Below are 23,630 nucleotides of genomic sequence, written 5' to 3'. Positions count from 1 at the left end.
GCATAGAAAAGGATAAGTGATCATTTAAATGAATGCCAAGGTTTACTACTAGATATACCATATCTTGTGTGTATATGCATATGACACATAAGAGGAAAGAATCACAAACATTAAGTGTGAGTCTTCCATTCAGCATCTGTCCTAACTCCCAAGCTCCTGCTCAGAAGGTGTCAACACGGAATTCAAGAGACCAATCTACACTACCTGGTAGAGAGCGGATATTCACTAAATACATTGTACACTAATGCCAAATGAAATGACCGATATCACACTTGAAGATGTACAGCAGCAATCTGCTCTTCACTCCTACCAGGTTAGAAATGTCAACTTAACTAGAACCAAGAAAAAAAAAATTTCCTAGAACATCCTGTATCATTTGACACATAAATCACCATCATATGTAAAATACGTTGTATGAGAACAAAAACTCAACGTGATAAAGAATGGTACCTCTTTATTTGCGAAGTAGAGGAACCTGCTGAACTAAACAGTACCAATTTTATCACCTGTAAATTGTAGTTAAATTTCATTTTCTTTAGGGTATTAAAAATCACGTGCCACTAAGCTGGAATGCCCGTGTTTGCTCTCCATTAATCACAAAGTAAAAAGGACGGTGATATCTGGATGTGAAGTAACCAGTAAAGATTTCAAGAATTATGAGAAGTTTTTTAAAAAATCTACAGAAGTATTAAATAGACTCTTTCATCTCTATGCCCCCAGGTGCCTGGAAATCACTTGCAGATTCACTGGAACTGACTGAGCACAAGGTATGTTCCTGGGGGGCAATCTTTGTAGTGTCAGATGGGACACAGCAAAAGGATTACACAAAATAGCTTCCCCCCTCCAATAATGCACTTTAAACAGGTACTCTCAGCAACACCCAAGAAAAGAAAAAGAGGAGCCTCACAAGGTCTTTGGTGCACTGGGAGTCCCCAATTAAAGCATCTGGTTACCTTCAAAGAAATTCCCTATCTCTGACCCCCTGAGCTACAGAAGAGCGTATGCTGCCTAGCTCTATACCTTTTGCCACATAATACACTGGATTATTCTCCTCCGCCTAACTAACCTAAGCCCAGAAAGCACGCTATTCACTCTTCCTCACTGATCTTCACTGCTGTAGGAACCAATAAAATGAAACCAGGTTGATCCCTAATCTTGGGACAGTTTTTCAAAATAACTATAAAAATCAGATTTTGCTGGAAGCGATCTATGTTAAAGGCTGCCATGTTAAAATACTTTTGTGTGTGCCAGAGTGAGGGACCCTCAATGAAATATTTTATGGCCACAAGGACTGACTCAAGGCAGAGACTCAATCTCACCTTCTCCTTCCAGTTTTTAAAGAAGCAATTTTTAAAATAAATAGACTTGATAGTGCACAGTGCAAAGATCTTACTTCATTTAAAAGGCTTTATCATTGTGCTTCGAAACCACCTGGGGGCATGGTTATGTTGGCACCCTATTCTCATTTTGTTGGGCTGGAGATTTTTTGAAAGCTCCCTGGGTAATTTGGGCAGCCATGCTTGGTAACTACCGACCTGCCTCATCCTTGCCCATTTAACCCTCCTGTGGAACGCAGGATGCCTGGCTTCTTCTTAGCAATTCACACGAGCGTGGAGTTCCCAAAAACCATCAAACTTACAAATGGCAAAAAAAATTGCACATAATTATTGTTATACAATTAGTGTACACAATATGATGAGTTTAAAAATATTCCTACACTCGTGTTGCCATCATGTTATTGAAAATTTTTTAAGGATAACATGTACAAGAACCTAGGCAGAGTAGGTTTTCAGAAACCAGAAATTCCAGGGTCTTAAAAACAGTTAATGAATGTTGTGGTTTGCAGAATTTATGGCTGTCATCCTACTTTAACTGTTTATAGCTACCCCCCTCACTCTCAAAAATCTCCTCATGTGTTTAATAAATAACATGATCGATCTAAAAAAATAAAATAAAAGCCTGTATCATTTTTCTGCCAGAGGTGAGTGGTTTATATTGCAACACAATGTCTTATTTAAAGGCATTATACACCAGTAATTTTTAAGTGAAGAAATTAAACTTTAAAAGCAAACAAATGACAAGTATAGGTAATGAGATGCTTCTGTCATGAGCATAATTTTCTTCCTAAAAAAAATGATTCATCCCTTTTTTATTTAAGTAATTATCTTTAAGTATAAATATTCCTAATTAAAAATTGTCTGTAAGTCAAAAATATCAGAATGATCGAAAGAGTGTATTCATCAGAGCTGGGCAGCATCCACTACTATTGAAATTGTATTAAAAGAACAGATAATTATACTCTTTATGTGTTCCATTTCAATAAACCTGTTTTTGCAGTTGGGTTGCTTTTCTTACCAATGTATACAATAGAGACCAGAAGTTTTATTATCAACTAAAGTATGTGAGATCAATCAAAAGCAGCAGAAGGCTTTTATAATGAGGGCAAAGGAGAGGGTAATAACAGACTGTTATAGGTTCTCCATTGTATATTGATCAACTGTTGTTCATTTTCCATTAAGTTATAACACATAAAAGGCACAGTCAAAGCTCTGCATTTTTAAGTTGCTTTAGATCTGGTTGAATAAGTACCTTGAGCATGGATAATGTTGGCTACTGAACCCTTTAGCAAAGAGCAGCAGAGTTGTTGCTTTGCTCAAGATGCTGTCTTAATGAAATGCATATTTTCATACCTCTTTTGGACATTTCCAAGATGTATTGTTTCTGGGGGGACTCCCCAGGGACAACCAAATCTGCCTCCGGGAAGCCGTTTAAAATCAAACTGGCAGCATATTTTAGGATCAGGTCCACACGTACGAGGGGTGTCATAGCTGTAGAAAGGCATCATGTGGCAAAAAATATCTGTGCCAGATCCCAGATCTAAAATAAAGAGCCAACAGACAAACCTGGATTTATAAATTGTGTTTTCCCAAAACTGTTCAAAATGCCAGTACTTTCTACATATATAATGCAAGCTCCACCCTAAATCTACAACCTACTTAACTACTACTCATACATAAACTCCAGTGGCATTTAAAGACCACCAGCCTGAAGGAAGAGACTCACATCTCAGTCTCTCTCTACCTCCTCTATCTAAACTGAGCAGAGACCCATCACGGACCAGCGTGTGCTGGCCTGGAAAGATACAAACGAACAGAAGCAAAAGTTATCCCTGGCTCATCCAAAAATATGGGCTGTGTCCATCCCTGGCTGCCAGCTCCTTGCCACATCTGTCCCCACATCAGTAACGGGACACACTGGGGAAGACCATGACACTAGCCGCAGAGGAAAGGAGAGAAGGAGAGAGGAAGAGAATAAAAGGAGGAAAGGAAGAAGTCGGGAGGCTTGTGAGAATGCTGGGCAAATTCCTATCTATTTCTCGCTGTGAGGAGAAGAAAGGGCAACCGGAAGAGTTCACAGAGTCTCCCCGTTGTTCACCAATGAAGAGCCACCAGGACTTTTCACCAAGAAAGCAGCACAGGACAAGGGGAAGTACTTCTTAAAACCAAAACAAACAAACAAACCCAAGAATAAAAACGAAGCAAACAAAAAATATACTGAAAGGGAGCACTGGTTCCTGACGCAGAACTGTCTTTAATTAAATCCCGAATGCCAGCAAGTGTTGTTATCACTGCCCTTGAGAGGTCAGAAGCCTACCACCCAGTGATGGAGGACTTGAGCAAGGGTTAAAAATGGTTACCTTTTAGGCTCCTGACCTGTAAATACCTCTCCCTCTTTATTTATAAAGTGTGGATTTCTACTTTTCAGCAATGGGTTATGTGCTGCTTTTATGACAAAGACAGACACAACAACGAAAACAAAAAAGCAACCCGCACGTTTTAAAAAATGAAAATACCTCCTTCATTAAGAACCAGAACACACAAAGAAGCTCAAATGAGTTCCAAAGCATAATTTTGAAGCAACATGTTCAAATCTATCTGGTAAGTGCTAACATATTCCAGTTCTATCTCGTGCTCCATTTAGTTAATTACCAGCTCTTTTCCAAAATTTAAAGCTTTTATAATTTGTATATTTTTGTGCTGTCAGTTGCTTCACTGAATCACACTCGAGTGTGACATCACGGATCTGGTCACTAATGCTTGCTAACCGCACAGAGGCCCTCGGTGACAACTCCTCTTCCCTTCTCCGGTAGATCAAAGACACTCAACAGCCCCACCCCTTCGCCTCAGCCATACTATTTAGCAGCTCATTTACACGTTTCAGTTTATCTGCTGCTGTTGGTCTTGTCTTTCATCAAATTAAGACTATAATTTCCTGATAGGCAAGGAAGTTTTCTGTATTTCTTCCAAGCATGGTATTAAGTACATAAAAGTACTCAGTACTTTCTTGCTGATTGGTATTTATGGGCAATTTGAATGTAGGCAATACTGTTAAGTAGGGCCTCTTCAAATTAACAATCCCTTTTTTTTAATTAATATGCTCTTTGCATTTGATCAAACTATACAGGATATAACCCCCTACAAGTTCTCGTTTTCCCTACAGGTTTTAATTTCCAGAATAAAAAATTATATAGTTAATCTCTTTCCTTATTGAAAAAACAGCAGTATGTATCAGGAAGTTACTGTCTAGATTTACAAACGATTTTTTGAAAACACTTAAGGGGGGATCTAACTTACACAGGAAAACAAGTATGATGCAATGCAGTAATTTCTGAACATTGTTTTAGCAACGAAACCCTTTTTGTGGATGAAATCTTACTGAAAGCCCAGTACCGGGAAAGCAGTGAATGGCAGGGGCTTAAAAGCCTGGGCTTCTGAACTACACAAAGCTGGATTCAGATCTCGCCTCTGTACCTACTACCTGTACGACTTTGGCAAAAGGCTTCACAGCTCTAAGCATCCATTTCTTCACCATTTAAAAGGGATAATGAGAGAAGAGAAGATAAAGGATAAAGATCTAGTGAGAGAGCAGATATAAAGCATACAGTACAATGCATGGCCCAGAATAAAGAACTCAATAAAGAAAAAGAAATAATAAGGTATTCTGAATTAAATGGGGGTTGGGAAAGGCAAAAACCTCTCAAGAAGCCTAAATCTTGTCTCCTTCCCACCCCTCAGCAAAGAGCTGTAGAAGTATGACCTTGGGAACACCTGTGCACCCACAGAATACAGCGTGAAAACAAGCAGGACAGGTAATAGGAGGGCTGTTCAGGAGGACAGGATTAATGGTTTAAAAGGCAATTCTTACTAGATGCAGAGACAGGAAAGACAGAAGGAGGAAACACAGGCTGAATGTGAAATAAAAGACTGGATATAAGTTCTCACACATGTTCAACTTTGTGATAAAACAAGTCCTTTTCAAAACAGAAGCATGTAAAAGCATTATTTGCAAAAGACTAATTCCTTACATTTATTTACTTCCTTTAGGCATAAAAAAGAATCCACGGTGTTCTATAGATAAATATCCTCACCACTGCTTAAGAGAATCTTAACACCAATACACTGGGAAAAAAATCGTAAGAACGTATATCTTGAAGCAACCTAATTTTCAAGACTGACACTCTGAATAAAGCCCGTAACAGGAGGAGTTCATAACCCTTATGAAATAACATCTAGGTCAAGTGAGATCTTCCACTCTCATCACACCCTACGTACCCCAATTCTGTCTCCAAAAAAATTCCAGCGTTTTATGCAATGCAAAATGTTTTTTAACTGCATAATGAACTCTCTGAATAAGCATGTGAGAAAATCCGGCGTGTTTGAGGAGATAAGCCATTGTTGGTGAATGTCCAAAAGGATCAATAGACCAACCGGACCGAGGTTTCACTCCTGTCGATAAAGAAAATAAGTGTTATTTTTTTAACTGATAATGAAACGAAAAGAAGTCACAATCCATTCAGAGCCATCAGAGTTCTATGGTATTCTGGGTCTGAGGACAAGGCATCTGCCCAGCATTCCCCTTGAGCATACGTTCCCAGCAGGGCTCCCAGACGGGAGGATGCTGCCCCTGCCATGTCTTCTTCCCAGGCAGAGGAATCGCACTAGAGGTTAATCAACCGGCACTGAAATCAGCACTCTGCCATCTCATAGACACTAGAAAGCTCCTGCCATTTAGTGGAGCTAGAGAAACAAACAGGACCTAGCCCCCATCCTTCTAAGACCTCACAGTCTTGTTTTCCTTTGAGGTGGATAACCCAGCAACTTGCTATGTAATAAGGAAAAGTAAGCTAACTTATTTCAACCTGGACTCCTCAATCCCAATGTTAAGGAATTTTCAGGCTGTCTGTCATACCTCACAATAGCTTCAAATCATCTTTTTATACAGTAGCAGAAGTGACCAAAATAACTGCACCGAATTTCGTTAAATCTTAGTGAAATATAATAAAATTGTAATATAATATAATGCTGGTACTTTCTCTCTACCCAGAAAGGATTAATGGAATTTTCCACAACTGACTAACAGCAACTGTTAAGAGCCATTGACTAAAGATATAGCTCAATTTCACATAGGGTACAATGTGAAAAAAAACATAATAAATGTAAAGACTGGAATTAGTGAAAGAAGACTAGTCATCTGGCATTATACAAATCTGATCTTTTATTTATTCAGGATACTCAAAAGCAAACTTGTACATGCAACCTATAGAAATCTATAGACGTAGTATTACTATGCGCATTTTTTTCAAACACCTGGTTAGCACTTCCATATACCTAGACTATGAGAGGTTCTAGGATTACAAAAATGAGTTTATCTTGGTCCTGACTGCAAAGAATATCATGCAAATAGGTGTAACACAGAGTATCAGAATATGGAGGGGAGGGAAGAACTCTGTGGAACAATCTTGAAGATGAACACAGAGCTGGGAAGCCAGCAAAGGAGACTGAGGAGAAAAAGTCAGAACTCTCAGAGGACCAAGAATATGTGTCAAAACTCAAAGAACTGACCACATATTTTTGCTTTTCACATATGTAATTCACCTCTAAAAACTGTAAAGAAACCTTTTTTAAAAATATTTTATTTATTTGAGAGAGAGAGAGAGGGAGAGATCACGAGCAGGGGGGAGGGGTAAAGGGTGAAGCAAGACTCCCTGCTGAGCAGGGAGCCTGATGCAGAACTTGAACACAGGACCCTGGGCCAAAGGCAGATGCTTAACTGACTGAGCCACCCAATTTAGCTCATATTTCTGTGCTGTCAGTTGTTTCACTGAATCACACTCAATTTAGTATTTTTGGTTTTTTGTGGTGGTATGGTTTAACAATTCTGGAACTACTTTTCATGTATTCTAAGGTTGAGCAAATTAAGACCAGGGAGCCAGGGTTCACACTGTTAAGGAACTACCAAATACGTAAATGTGGGAGAGCAGAATGTACTTTAGAACCCTGACTTGAAATAGGAGGTATCAGCACTAACTTACAGTTTTGTAACACACACCCACACCCACACCCATTTTCTAGCTCTGCCCCAGGAGGGCCTAGATACAGTAACACCTCAGGACCAATGAGCACACCTTAGCTTCTAGATGATGACTTCTAAACACTATGCTCTATTAAAAATAACCTTAAAGAAATGGCTCATCCCAGGACGGTGGCTGGGAAAATACAAAATAAGCCTGGAACATATACTTACAGCATAAAGTAAAGAAATGGTCAAAGAATCATCAGAACATATTAAAATAACTCAGGAGATAGCCTGTAGGGGCTTCCACTATCCAAATGTGTGACAATTGGGGCATCAAAATAAACAATGATAGTACTGGGTTATAACCCATTGAATAAAATAAGAAGCCACGAGATCCATGAGCCCTAAATAAAAAGAAAATAAAAAAAGAAATAGGAAATAAAGGAAAACAAAAAGGAAAGGTATATTCCTTTCAGTAGAATGCCAACTAATAATTATAGAAGGAATGACAGAATTAGAAAACCATCAATGGATCCTAAAAGTACAACAGGCAAGTTTGATGAGGAACAGGATATTTAGCTAATCTCAATGTGTCCCCCACAAATAAGTTATTAATTAAAGAAGAAAGATGTAACAGTACAGCAAAGAAACTTAAGAGACCCAAATTAAGCAACTGACCAAGGCTAGCAGCACCAGTATTAGAACAGGGAGACATCATGTGCCTCCTGACAGGATGCACTGAGGCCAACAGAACATCACTGCAGTGATATTCGAGCAAAAGAAGGAGATTGGTTTAGGGGCACCTGGGTGGCTCAGTCCTTAAGCGACTGCCTTCAGCTCAGGTCATGATCCCAGGATCCTGGGATCGAGTCCCACATCAGGCTCCCTGCTCAGCGGGGAGCCTGCTTCTCCCTCTCCCTGCCACTCCCCCTGCTTGTGCTCTCTATCTCTCTGACAAATAAATAAAATCTTTAAAAAGAAAAAAAAGTAGATTGGTTTAGGTTAGGAAGGAGGGAAGAAGGGAGGGAAGGAAGGAAAGCGGGAAGGAGGGAAAGAAGGAGGGAGGGAAGGAAGGAAAAACAACCTGAAGCTAATCGTGAGGAAATGGACATACTCAAATAAAAGGACTTCCTACAACAAAGTCCTTCACTCCTCAAAAATATCAAGGTCAAGAAATTTTTTAAAAAGGCTGAGGAGCTAGCTGTTCCAGATTAAAGGAGACTGAAGAGATGTGATAACTAAATGCAACACATGAGCATGGTTGGATCCTGGACTTAAAGGGAAAAAAAAAAAAAGCACCTTTTATTAAAAAAAAAAAAAAATGCTATTGAGAATTTGAATATAGCCTATGAATTTGATTACAGTATTATATCACTGCTAACATTCTGGATTTGATAACTTTCTTCTGGTTATATAAGAAAATGTCCTTTTTTTTTTAATTTTACTTTTTTTAATTTTGTTATGTTAATCACCATACATTATATCATCAGTTTTTGATGTAGTGTTCCATCATTCATTGTTTGCATATAACACCCAGTGCTCCATTCAATACGTGCCCTCTTTAATACCCATCACCAGGCTAACCCATCCCCCCACCCCCTCCCCTCTAGAACCCTCAGTTTGTTTCTCAGAGTCCATAGTCTCTCCTGGTTCGTCTCCCCCTCCATTTCCCCCCCTTCATTTTTCCCTTCCTGCTATCTTCTTTTATTTTGACATATAATGTATTATTTGTTTCAGAGGTACAGGTCTGTGATTCAACAGTCTTACACAATTCACAGCACTCACCATAGCACATACCCTCCCCAAAGTCTATCACCCAGCCACCCCATCCCTCCCACCCCCTACCACTCCAGCAACCCTCAGTTTGTTTCCTGAGATTAAGAAGAAAATGTCCTTATTTTCTTAGAAAACACACAATGAAGTATTGGAAGATAAAGAAAGAAGATGCCTCCAACTTACTGTCAAATAGTTCAGAAAAACATGCATTATGAATCTAAGTACAGGACATATGAAAGAGCCCTTCCCAGCTGTCATGCAGCTTTTTATAAGTTTGAAATTATATCAAAATTAAGTTATAAAATAATAAAGGATTGCAATGTCCCAAATAACAAGGGCGGAATTAGCTTACAAGTGAGAGTAAAAATCACCATCAAATTCTACAGTGATGTCAGATTTTAGCAACGTTAGGGATGTTTTCCCTATCAAACTCACATGATCCACAGGAGCAGCAACCTAGCTGCAGTGGACTTAAGAGTCCCTGGGAGGTGATGATACAGAAAAGGAAGAATGTAAACCATATTTTTTAAAACTCTGACATGAAAGGAGGTGAGAGCTAGGCAGAGACCTAGAAAGGACCCCAGTATCCCACTAGGGTTTTCCTTGGTATGGTAAGTACTGTTTTAAAAGGGGTAAGGGGCAAATTTAGGTAAAAGCGCAGCATAAAAAAGCGCCAAAGTTTTATAAAGGGTATGTTTGCCAATGATACCAGGAAAGATCATGAAAAAGATTTTGTGCCATCAAGCAAGATTACCAAATACATAATAAAGTAAAAATTGTTAGGAAAAATGACAAGAAATGGTCATTAAAAAGAATAAAATACACCCCTCAATTTTTGACAAACCTAACAGACTTAAAAATTAGAACAGAAGTAATATGAATAATATAATTAGTCACTGGATTATTCCAAGTACATTTAATATTAAAGCTTAAGAAAAGTCAGGGAACAGATAGAAAAACAGGTATTTTGGGCAAAAGACAATGTTGGTAACTCAAACTTCAAAAAGTTTATGATATTTTGGGCAAAAGATAATCTTAATAACTCAAACTTCAAAAGGTTTATAATGATCATATTTGCATAACAGAGGTCACAAAAGCAGAAATTAACAAAAAACAGAACAATTTAAAAAGCATTCCATGACCAAATATAAAGTATCCAAAACAACATGCTGTTGTTCTAAATTGCTTAAAAAACAAAACAGAACATGAATTTACAAAATGCAGCCAAAGCTACAAAAAGATATTCCATTTCTCAAATGTGTCCATTATCTAAATGTAAGAGCTAAAAACCATAAAGTTCCTAGGTAAAAACCACAAAGTAAATCCTATGACCTTAGGTGAGACAATGGTTTCTTAGCTGTGACATCAAAACACAAGTGACAAAAGAAAAACTAAAATGGACTTCATCAAAATCAAAGCTTTTGTGCATCAGAGGACACCTTCATGAAACTGAAAAACAACCCACAGAATGGAAAAAAGTATTGGCAAATCATTGTCTGACAAGAAACTAGCGTCAAGAATATACAAAGAACTCTTACAAGTCAACAATAAAAAGACAAAGAACCCAAATGTAAAAATAGCCAAATAATTTGAACAGACATTTCTCCAAAGAAGATATATAAATAGCCAATACACACATGAAAAAACGTTTAACATCATTAGTCTTTAGGGAAATGCAAGTCAAAGCCACAATGAGGGACCATTTCATACACACTAGCATGGCTAAAATAAAAAAGACAATAACAAATGTTGCACATGTAGAGGAATTAGAAATCTCATACATTGCTGGGGGGGAATGTAAAATGGTGCAGCCATTATGGAAAACAATTAGGCAGCTCCTCAAAATGCTAAACACAGAGCTACCATATGACCCAGCAATTCCATTCCTAGGTATAAACTCAGAAGAAATGAAAACATATGTCCTCACGAAAACTTACGCTAGTGTGGGGTAGGGGGATGGGGTAATTGGACAGTGGTCATTAAGGAGGGCACTTGATGTAATGAGCACTGGGTGTTATATGCAAGTGATGAATCACTAAATTCTACCCCTGAAACTAATAATACACTATATGTTAACTAATTGAATTTAAATTAAAAAAATATATTTGCTGGGGAAAAAAAAACAAAAAACAAACAAACAAACAAAACCTTACACAAGTGTGTATAGCAGCATTATTCACAGTAGCCAAAAAGGGGAACACTCTAAATGTCTAGCAACTGAAAAAAGGAGAAACAACTGTGGTCTTTCCAAACAAAATAGTATTATTCAGCTATAAAAAGGAATGAAGCACTGATACATGCTACAACATGAATGAACTTGAAAACATCGTGCCAAGTAAAAGAAGCCAGTTACAAAGGCCATATTGTATGATTCGGTGTATGTAAAATGTCCAGAAGAGTCAAAACCATCCACACAAAAAGCAGGTGAGAGGGCTCCTGGGTGATTAGTCGGTTAAGCGTCCAACTCTTATTTAGGCTCAGGTCATGATTTTAGGGTCCTGAGATTGAGCCCCATGTCAGGCTCTGTACTCAGTGGGGAGTCTTACTTGGATTCTCTCTCTCCCTCTGCCCTTCCTCTGCCCCCCCCCCCACACTCTCTCCTGTCTCTAAAATACATGAATACATCTTAAAAAAAAAAAAAAAAAAGTAGATTTGTGGTGGTATGGGCCTGGGGCAGGGAAGGGTGGAGTCAAGAAAGGAGTGTGACTATTAATGGGTAAGAGATTTCTTTTGGGGATGTTGAAAATGTTCTAATAGAGGGTGGCAACGGTTGCACAACTCTGTGAACAGACTAAAAACTACTGAGTTGTATACTTTAGGTGGATAAATTTTATGATATTGGAGACAACACAATTTTAAGAAGAAAATTTATGCTGAGCAAAAACTGATGGATCCAAAGGAGTCAGTCCATATATACGAAGTTCTGAAACAGGCAAAAATAATCTACAGTGATAGAAATCAGAGAGCAGTTGGCTGCAGGAGAGTTGAGGAGGATGAGGGAACTTTCGGGGGTGATGAAAAAGTGGCTTAACTGGGTATATATATTTGCCAAAACTTGAACTCTATAGTTAAGATTTGCATGTTGCACTGCATAGAACTTATATGTCAATAAAAGCTAAACATAAAGAAAAAAATCCCCAAACTGAAGTTTATAAAAGAAATATTCCTGGTTTAGAACATAATTATTTAAGAAAAGTGGCACTGTGTAGGGGGTCCCTAAGTCTGCCACCCCCATTTAGTGAGCTGTTAAGAAAATGTACAGGACTCGGCATATGGTCATACTCACAGCTATGACTTATTACAGTGAAAGGACACAATGCAAAATCCACAAAGGGAAAAGGCACAGGGGGCACAGTGTCCACGGGAAACCAAGCACAAGCTTCTAACAGTCCTTTCCCTATGGAGTCACAAAGGATGGGTTCAATCCCTCCATGTTGTGACAACTGAAACAACTGTGACAAAAGTGAAATGCTATCAAACAAGGAAGCTCCTGAAGAGACTCAGCGTTCAGGGTATTTGTTGGGGGCTGGTCATGGAGGCATCCTCAGCCTAGCAGTACATATTAAGATTCTGGACTTCCAGAAGGAAAAGAACTCAATACATGATCACAGTAGCATCTGTGATTAGCATAAACTACATTGTTTTTACACAGTTTAAACACAGTGAAACAATTCCACAGTATCTGTGTGGTAAGGATAGATGTTTTTTATTGGACTTCCTTCTTGGCATTTCTATTTTTTTCCTATTTAAAATTTTTTTCTGTGTTAGAGATAAAATCCTTGCCATCCCCATTCATTCTTTCTTTATATTTTGGAATAATTCAAACTTAAAAGAAAAGGTTTAAGAAAAATATGAAGAACTCCCATAAACTCCTCCACCAGATTTACCAATTATTAACATATTTGCTTTACTTTTTCTTTTGCCATATCATTGGTGTGATTGTTGTTGTTATTAGAATAAGCTGCAGATATCACACCTGTACACAAAAAAGAGATAACACAGGAGGTCTGAAAGTGCTATCTTTAGAAAGGTCTTGCTTGGAAGGTTTGCCCTTGGCTGGTGTCTGGGGACCTGGATTTCCTAAGTGCTACAAAATTGTACTCAGATATGAAATATTTGAAAAGAATTACATACCACATTGCAGGATACAAATACTAGGTACTGCAAAGATTTAAATGAGTCCCATGTTCTTACCAGTTGTAGTGAACACCTGGTTTTATCAGGGCAGTGTCCTCTTCCCCATGTCTTGTGGTAACAAGATCCCTCTTTCCCATGGAGGACCTATTCACATGGTTCCAGTAGAGCGGACCATGCCTTCCACAAACCCCTCTCCCGCATGACCATTTCCAATAAACTGACTAGGGCTTGATGATTTCAGCCCCTACACCTCTGGCCACAGAAACTGGCTCAGAGTTATGCACTTAATCCAAAGTGAGACAATTAGGTAAGACATTAAGAAAAACTTCTACTGATTAGACTGGGAAGATGAGAATCCTAGTTGCCTATGGCCCTCTTACTCACCATGTGAAGAGAACCAGGAGAAGACTAAGGCCATGCAAAAATAAGCAGAGCCAAGTGGAGCCTGGGTGGCTCAGTCGACTGAACATCCGATTCTTGATTTCAGCTGAGGTTATGATCTCAGGGTTGTGAGATCAAGCCCCGAGTAGGGCTCCATGCTGGGCATGGGGACTGCTTCAGATTCTCTCTTTCCCTTTCCCTCTGCCCCTCCCCCACCCTCTATCTCTCTCATAAATAAATAAATAAGCAAGCAAGCAAGCAGAGCCAAAAGAGATAGTGTCCAAACAATATAATCCAACTTTACCTGAACCTACCGTACCTCTTGAATTCTCAATGACAAAACTAATACCTTCCTTTTGTTCTTCTTTTTCTTTGGCAAGTAAATTAGGTTTTTGCCTCTTCTAACCAACAGTCTTAACTAATATAAAATTAAAATCCCAATGGGATACTGTTAGAAGAAAATTATTCTAAAAATTAATAAAAACAGTACACAAAATAATAGATTACAAAGTAGATGACACTAAAAGTGACCACATTATATTTATGCAACTTAGCTTATGATGGAGGAAACATCATAAATTAATGAAGGATAAAAAAAATACTGGGAAAATCAGTTATTTAAAAAAATAAAATAGAGCCTCATCTCATGTTCCCCAAAATTAATTGCCCAAAGTAGTCCAAATGAAGGAAAAAGACGTCAATACATACCTAGATTTTTTTCCAGCCACTGATGTCCTTCAATTAGTTGGTCAATTAAGGCAAAATAATGTGGAGCAGCTTCATCAGGCATAACCCAGCCACCTGTCACAATTTCAAACTGACCATTCTGTAGCAAACTAGAGAGAAAATAAATATAGGAGTTTACAATAACATATACAAGAAAAGTTCAAATAAAAGATTTAAAATAGCGTAAACATCAGGGACAGCCCTTAAGCAAGTATAACCATTACTTACATGAGTTACTAAAAAAGTTTTTTAAACCAGGGAATAAATTTCAACTTTGGGGCCCTGGTGATAAAACATCCTTAGTGAAGCGTGTGTATGTGACCCTTCCTTCCTAGGCAAAGCCTCTGCAGGTCACTTTGGAAGTTCCTTTTCATAAGGTTATAATCTCCCAGACAACTTCAAAGATCCTGATGTCAGGAGACACATCTGATTTATTTCTGAATCTTACAAAGCACCTAGCAAGGTGCTTTACTTGCAGTATGTCCTGAATGTTTACTGGAGGGCTGTCGTTTTAAGCATGATATTTGTTTCAATATACCTATATTGAATATCAATATTCATTTTAGTCCTTCTGACAATGGTAAGTTAATCATGCAAACTACACAAAAGTAATAATAATAAAGGTAAAGCCAGTAAATAACATATGCCTCTGGGAATACAGAAAACATCCTAAAGCACTTTGCTCCAGATTCAGTTAAAATGTGTCTATATAGTTTATTTTACATTACTGAGTGAAAAGCTCTAACATTATCATTATCTGTCCATTGGGTACTCCTTTGCCATAATGCCATACAAGGTAACTAGATTCCCCACCCCTGGAACAACTGAATTGTTACAAGAAGATCCCTTCCTCCAAAAAAAAAAACAAAATCGCAGACTATTAAAAATTTGAAGAAGTACCTGAGGAAGTATAGAGGTCAAGAATTTAAGCAAACACCTTAAATGCCATAGACTTGTCAGTCTGCAGTAAGATGGCTTGAGAAATTGTGTAGAATTCCAGACAGAAAAGCAGCTTTAATAAGGATACACATCACCGGATACCTACCCTGAACAGCCGAGTACCAAGCCAAATTTTGTTAAAGCAGCCCAGAGGCATAGAAGATAAACGTTTTCCTACAAAGCCTATAACAGAATCCACTACATTAACACAACATCTGATTTATTCAAACATGTGCATAACCATACAACCAGTGAGAGAGTGGATAATGGACACAAATTTTAAAAATGAATGAATAATTCCTTGTATAAAATTTTTAAATGTTAATTTAATCCTGTATTGCCATGGGAATCACCAACTAACATAATTTCACATGGACACTATGATGGCTCATTATAGTGCCTAAAAAAACCCAAATGTCCAGTCAAACCTTAGATTCTCAGAGGCCCAAATCAAGAACTTAACAATATACAAACTGGGAATCTCCAAAAACAAAACAAAACAAAACAAAACAAAAAAACCCATATTTCTTTAAGAACACAACTAAATCCAAGGCTATTTTATCCTATTCTTACTGTCAAACTGCTTCCAGTCAGTTCTCTTTCTTATCTTTCTGGTGATTGCCAGATTTAGCCACACTCCGGAGACCTTGGCCCAGACCCAGCTCTTAAGTCTGATGACCAGTACGTGGAAGCCTGAGACGTCAGGACAGATCTGGGATTTAAACTCTGGCCATCAATATAGAAACGTGGCTCCTTATCTCAGCACTCCAGTAAAGAGATCTTTTGGAAAATTTCAGAAATAAATTGGTCAAAACAAAGTCTTTGCTGCTTCTGAACAGTTAATAGAAATTACAGATTAAGAAGTCTAAAAATTAAAATTAAAAAAAAAACACTCCAGTGATGGAATTTCTCATCTCAGTTTTATTTTGCTACATGATCCCTATCCCCAGGCATGAATGGACTCCAAGAAACAGCTAAGTGAGCAAAGAATCATACCTACTATATACATTAACTAATTTCCCCAGGTCCATTTGTAAACAATCTATCCCTTCCTCCTCCCCATGATGCCCCAGATGTCTGTGATCAGTATTGAGTTCTTATTCGAATGCAATGGTTATCTTAAAGACTGACTTGTCAATTTTGGGAAGGCATGAAAAGCCTCCCATGCATTAAAATGTTTTCCACGATCTTTTTTACCTACTTATTTTCTTCTCTCCTATTTTTCCCAAACTGATTGGTCCCAGGTGTCCTCATGTCTCAGCCCAAATAAAACCTGCCCAGAGAAATCTCCCTGAGCACCCAACCTAAATCAGTTCTCCCACCATACTACCACACTCTCACACGATAGCATTTATCACCAACCAGAATTACCTTGTTCCGTTTCCATGTATGTCTCCTCCCTCTCCCTCCTCAACCCCACCCACCATGAGAGCAGAATGTAAGCTCCCAGAGAGCAGGGACTAGCACCTGCTGTTTTTTTTTGTGTGTGTGTGTGTGTTTTTTTAAAGATTTTATTTATTTATTTGAGAGAGAGAGAATGAGAGAGAGCACATGAGAGGGGGGAGGGTCAGAGGGAGAAGCAGACTCCCTGCCGAGCAGGGAGCCTGATGTGGGACTCGATCCAGGGACTCCAGGATCATGACCTGAGCCGAAGGCAGTCGCTTAACCAACTGAGCCACCCAGGCGCCCTAGCACCTGCTGTTTTGCTCACTTATCCACACCCAGCACTGAGAAGTGTGTGTGGCATGTAAGGGGCACTCTGACAGTTGTGAGATAAATGATGAATGACTGAACGAGACTCTCGGCTCAAAGTCAGTATTGACAGAAAGTTTTAGATTAGATGAAGCTCACAGACATATGCAAAATAAACTGGACAGAAAGGGGCCAGGTGGAAAGGGGTCTGAACAATCTGGGTGTGAGGTGGTACGACCCAGAATATGAAAGTGGTGGGGCCCCCGGGTGGCTCAGTCAGATGAGTGTCCGTCTTCGGCTCAGGTCATGACCTCAGGGTCCTGGGATCAAGCACCGTGTCGGGCTCCCTGCTCATAGGGGAGTCTGCTTCTCCCTCTGCCCCTCTCCCATTGCTCCTGCTTGCTTGCTTGCTCTCTCTCTCTCAGAGAAATAAATAAAATCTTTTTAAAAAATATGAAAGTGGTAGGAAATATGGAAGAGGAAGGAGAGAAAGGAGGTGTCTCATGAAAAATCATCCATGGGAATTGGGCAACGACTGGCAATAGAACAAAGGACGGAAGCACGTATGTCTTGGGTGTTAATTCCTGGTGTCTAACGGCACCGTAGTGTGACACACACAGTGGAGGTGAGAAGGGAGGTCACTTTGGGATCATAAATATAAATTTGGATAAGGCTGTCCGATAGGATGGTGAGACACCCCAAAGGAGCTAACCGAAGATGAAAAGTTCAAGAAAAGAGGCTGATAGAAAAATTAAGCTTGGAGGGACTAAAACAAAGAGGAAACAGAGAAGCTAGGAGGTGAGGAGAAAACAATCAAAAGGAGAGTCAAGGACCAAGCAGAAGGAAAATATAAAAGGAAATAGAGGCAATAAGAAATGTGAAAGATAAAAAGAATAAATCTGTGCAAACAGCCTGAAACATTCTAGAAAGCAGTAATGAGGTGCAACCTACGCTCCCACTTGGTAAAAGGCATTTTTACAGTTAAAAAGCTACCATGTAATTGCGACTTACTCAGAAAAGGACACATTGGTGGGCCAGAATATAAAGCTGAGAAATAAATTTTTTAAATATTTATATGATTAAAATAGCAAATTACATTACTGGAAAAGAATGGGATATAGTTTTATTTATAAAAGCTTCACTCAGAGGGATTTAAAACAAACTTGTAAGAAAGCCAAGTTATTATGTCATATAAGCCAAAAGACTGATACTTTGAAAGAGCATGCTCATATAGGTTTTTAAGAAAAACTATATGAATAGGTCACAACAGGCATGAATGTCACAGTCGCAAGCCAGAAAGGACACAGGTTTTAGCTTTTCGTAGGATAGTGTCTCTAACCAAGCAGAAGAAAAACCAAACGGAAAAAAAAAAAACAACAAAAAAACATGATATGAAGTACGAAGCAATATAACAATGACTAGACACCTGGCCAAACAATCAGGTTGGTGAGTACTCCTATTCCACTGAACTGCCTGGTTTTCCTAGTCTATACATAAGAATGGTGAAAACCAGATGATAAACTGGAAGACTCCTAGAGGCAGGAAGGTGTGGTCTTATATTAAATATTCACTGTGTTAGGCAAAAACACTCCCCAAAACCAAAACCAAACCAAACCAGAAACCCACACACAGCAGTTGCAGAAGAGAGAAGGGCACAAAATTCCCATGTATATGCCTGTATTCTAGAATATATGCAGTTAAGTATCTCATGAATGACAGAAAAACAAAAAAGGTCCAAAGAAACACGAGGAAAACATTAACCTGATGATTGAGAAACACAGCAATGATCTTCATCATTTAGTAACAAGTACAAAAAGTAGAACTGCCAGTCTACAGAAACACCACCTCAGGAAAGACTTAGAAAAATATTTATAAGCAATAATAGAAAGGCTATGGTAGCCTACAAAAAGGTGGCTTTTTTATTTATATATATATTATTTATATATAATATATAAAATAAATATATATTAAATATATATTATATATTAAGTATATATTATTTATATATTTATAAATTGCCACTGTTAGCAACATGATGAAAATAAAATTAAGACAGACCGCAACTGTATATTTGAGACTTTGATTTTTTTTTTTTTTTTTTAATCAAGCAATAGGAAGTACCTACAGCTACAGAAAAAGTCACTTAGAATACAGGTGCTTCCAATGTCCATGCACTTAGTGCTCAACAAGCAAAACTGAGCTATTTCTCTGGCCCAGAGGAATACAAAATCGAAAAAGACATGCCCACTCCATCGGATCTATTCATCGTTTCTGCCAAGAGACTGGCTTCTGGCAAAATTTTTGCATGTACACTTTTCCTCGTATTTCCTAATAAACATGAGATCTAGAAACAAAAGTGAAAAGACAGGGAAAGGGAGGGAAAGAGAAGAATATAGACATACAGAAAATAGGAAACCAGGCATTAACTTCAACATTAACAACACTCCTGTTTCACTTTTTCAAATGGCTGACTTGTAACCACTGGTAACAGCATTACACATTTCTGTTTCTACTATTTCATTGCCTAGGAATTTGGTATAATAAGCTTAACAAAATAACCGATCAAAATTAGGCTTAGCATATCTGTCACAGCTCAATTTGCCTAAGATGCAGAATTTACACTTAAGAATGTCCTTGCTGACCACACGAAGCTGCAAATCATTTTCTCTGAGTGTCACTTTTTCCCCTCTGTAGACTCATCACACATTTGGAACTTGGCCACACATAGAAAGATAGACTCAAAGAGCTTTTTTCCCTAATGCAGAAATGGTTACAGATAACTTAGTAGTAGAAAATGCATCATTTAGCCAGCTTCAAAGAACCACAAATTAATTTCACATGAGAAAACGAATTGAATTTGTAATCACACATCTGGGGAAATATGAAATAATATAAGATGATGTACAGGGATTCATTCTTAAATAAAAATTTAGTTACGTGGAAAATTCAAAAGATGGAGGCTCCCAACAAATCAATTAATAGCCTAAAAACATTTGCTTATCATGTGCCTGATTCATACGCCTTTCATGGGAAGTACCTAATATATGAGAACAAAAATAAAACCTGTTTTAAGACCCCTCATAGAATACTAATTGGGGATATTCATCGTATACTTCTGAATATTGTTGACGTCTATCTTTAAAACTATAGTACACGAGGGGGCGCCTGGGTGGCACAGCTGGCTGAGCATCTGACTTGGGTTTCAGCTCAGGTCATGATCTCAGGGTGGCGAGATCGAGACCCAGGTCAGGCTCTGATCTCAGTGCAGAGTCTACTACAGATTCTCTCTCTCTCCCCCTTCTTCTGCCCCTCCCCCTGCTCACACATTCTCTCTTTCTAAAATAAATTATATAAAGATTTAGAACGTGAGGGACAGATGGCAAATGTGTTCTCTCATCATTCCTTCCTCACTTCATTCCAGCCACACTCCTTTCATTTCACTGTCCACGCACTCTCTGCCTGGCATCTTTTCCCTCCCAACACCTGCCTCACCGGCTCTTGTGGATCCACCTGGAGCCTTTCCTAGCCACCACATCTCGTCTAAAGCTCAGCCACCTATACAGTTATCTGTCATAAAGCCCAAAACTTTCCTTTTATAACATTTATCACAAAACTTAATTACACACTATATGTTTACTGTCTTTCTCCCTCCATAGACTGTAAGCTCCGTGAGGGCAGGAGTCACACCTAGTTTCCTCACCATTTAACACTCAGGGTTCCTATTAAAAAGGATACCAATAACTCAAAAGACAAGTGAACAAAGAATATGCAGCATATATTTCAGAAATGATGGCCTCCCAAAAATGAAAAGAAATTTAGCCTCACTCATAAGGAAATGCAAATTAAAACTTCAAGATGTCACTTTTATTTATCATATTAGAAAGATCAAAAAGTTGTGTAACATACTATGAGGTCAAAGATGTATGGAAATCGGTATTGTTACACATTTCTGGCAGTAACTATCAAATTGTAAAATGCATATACACTTTTATACATGTTCATTCAAATTAAGTCAAAAAATAAAGTATAAAAATAAACAGAAGCATTATACACACTAAATATAAAGATACATTCCATGCATTCACAAAAGACCAGAAATAAAACTACATGGTCACCCACTGGGAAGAGTCAAAAAAATAGATTTTTATACTGTCTTTAAAAAGAAGGGCTCTTCTTTCCTGAAAGGTTCTCCAAGATATATTAAGATTGAAAAGCATGGTACAATATCCATTAGGATGGAAATTAGATTAAAAAAAAAAAAAAACAGCAAATAGGTGTCAAGGATGCAGAGCTATTGAACATTGTGGGTGGCAATGTAAAGGGGTACAGTTGCTGTGGAAAACATGAGGGGTCCTGCAAAAATTCAAACATAGAATTACTACATGTCCAGCAATTCCACTTCTGGATATACACACAAAAGAATTAAAAGCTGGGACTTGAACAGATATTTGAACACCTAGGTTCACAGCAGTATTATTCACAATAGCCAAAAGATAGAAACAACCCAAATGTCCAATGATGGATGAATGGATAAGTAAAATGTGGTATATTCATGCAATAAAATATCATTATTCAGCCTTAAAAAAGGAAGGGAATTCTGATACATGCTTCAGCATGGATGAACCCTGAAGACTTTGTGCTAAGTGAAATCAAAGCGAGACACGTATTATTCCATTCATATGAGGTACCTAAAGTAGTCAAACTTACAGAAACAGAAAGTAGAATGGTGATGCCAGAGGCAGGACGGGGAAGGTGAGTGGCAAGTTATTGTGTAACAGGTACGGTTACAGTTTGAGATCATGAAAAAGTTCTAGAGACAGATGATAGTTATGACTGCACAGCAATGTGAATGTACTTAATGCAATCAAATGGTACAAATAAAATCAGTAAGATGCTAAGTTTTACGTTATGAATATTTTACAATAAAAAAAGACTCATTCAGAAAAAGATCAGCACAATGTACGTGCCATGCTATCATTTGCATAATAAACATGTATTTGCACACAGGTATATGTACATATGTTTTCCTGTATATCTATAATAGAGTTCACAGCAGCTGCATTCTGTGGGAAGAACTAGATGGCAAAGAGACAAGAGTGGTTCATCTCTTACCTTTCACTGTGTACCCTTTATACACTTGGGACTTACATTAACACATTAATTAAATGAAAAATTTTTTCTAAACTATAAATATTATACCGATTTCTCCTAAACATTGAAAACTAACATAGCTATAGCATAAAATAATCATGAAATGTTATTTAAGAATATTTCCAATATTAGATGGCTCAATTAATCTTTTTTTTTTTAAGATTTTATTGATGTGAGCGAGAGAGAGAGAAGGGGGGTAGAGAGCATGAGTGGGGGAAGAGGGAGAGGGAGAGGGAGAAGCAGACTCCCCACTGAGCAGGAAGCCTGACACGGGCCCAGGACCCTGGGATCATGACCCGAGGCGAAGGCAGATGCTTAACTGACTGAGCCACCCAAGGACCCCCATTTCTGTTAAGTTTTAATAAGAGGATATTCTTCATGCAAACTGGTGCAGTTTGCATAACAGTATGGAGTATCCTCAAAAAGTTAAAAATAGGACTACCCTACAACCCAGCACTGCACTAGGCATTTACCCAAAGGATACAAAAATACTAATTCAAAGGGATACATATACCCCAAAGTTTACAGCACTATTATCAACAACAGCCAAATTATGGAAAGACCCTAAATGTCCATTGACTAATGGATAAAGCCGTCATATATATATGTATATATATATATACATAATGGAATATTAGCCATAAAAAAGAATGAAATCTGTCTCAAATAAATAAATAAAATCTTAAAAAAAAAAAGAAAAAAGAAAACAAAAAAAAAGAGGATCGTCTTTAAATATTTCACTGTATAGTGAATATTACTTCACTCTACCATTTTCCAAAACAAATTAATAAAATGCTCATTCATAATGAATCAAAATATATATGAGATTAAAGAATAAAATTCAAAAATTTATTCACTATCTTGCTATAAATGCATAAGGGGTTATGGTAGGCACAGTTTTTGACCAACTTCTTTTACTTAATACTATACCAATGCACACCTTTCCATGTTAATAAACAGACCTATCATCATGTTTATGGCTGTACTGTATTTAAAGGACTTTTGAGATATCAACACACAATACACGTGTGTTTGGTTTGATCAGTCTTGACAAGTGTTTATACCCCTGTAATCACCACCAAAAACAAGATATGGACTATTTCCATTAACTCAGAGAGTTCCTTCATGCCCCTTTCCAATTATCTCCCGCCTCAATTGCTCCAAAAAAGAAAGACATTCTTACTTCATTTCTATCATAATAGATAGGTTTAGCTACTCTTAGACTTCATCAAGTAAAATTACACAATATTTATTATTCTGTCAGGCTTTTTTTGCTTAACACGTTTATTAGATTCATCCATCTTACCATGTATTTCAGTAATTCATTCTTTTTCACTGCTGAGCAGTAATTCCACTGCACGAATATGCCTTTTTTCATCTATTATCTTGCTGATGGACATTTGAACTGTTTCCAGTGTGAAATCACCATGAAAATGTCTAAACAAGTCTTTTTGTGAGCATGTTTTTATTTC

General features: G+C 37.9%; 1 protein-coding gene across 1 annotated transcript in view; it reads right to left on the bottom strand.

Annotated features, from left to right (window-relative positions):
• The window catches only part of LOC135362175 (alpha-mannosidase 2-like), a 165,070-nt gene that overhangs the window by 99,592 nt on the left and 41,848 nt on the right, over positions 1-23,630 (bottom strand). The window contains exons 6-8 of the mRNA XM_064575597.1: positions 14,359-14,486; positions 5,613-5,786; positions 2,691-2,877 (exon numbers count right to left, since the gene is read on the bottom strand). Coding sequence (XP_064431667.1) covers positions 2,691-2,877; positions 5,613-5,786; positions 14,359-14,486 — 489 coding nt within the window. The remainder of the gene's footprint in view (positions 1-2,690; positions 2,878-5,612; positions 5,787-14,358; positions 14,487-23,630) is intronic.

The sequence above is a fragment of the Mirounga angustirostris genome, unplaced genomic scaffold (assembly GCF_029215605.1).
Source record: "Mirounga angustirostris isolate CCGP_5_RB_7025 unplaced genomic scaffold, mMirAng1.0.hap1 SCAF_12, whole genome shotgun sequence".
Lineage (NCBI taxonomy): Eukaryota > Metazoa > Chordata > Mammalia > Carnivora > Phocidae > Mirounga > Mirounga angustirostris.
Note: the sequence above shows the minus strand (reverse complement) of the source record. Positions and strands in the feature narration are given on the sequence as shown.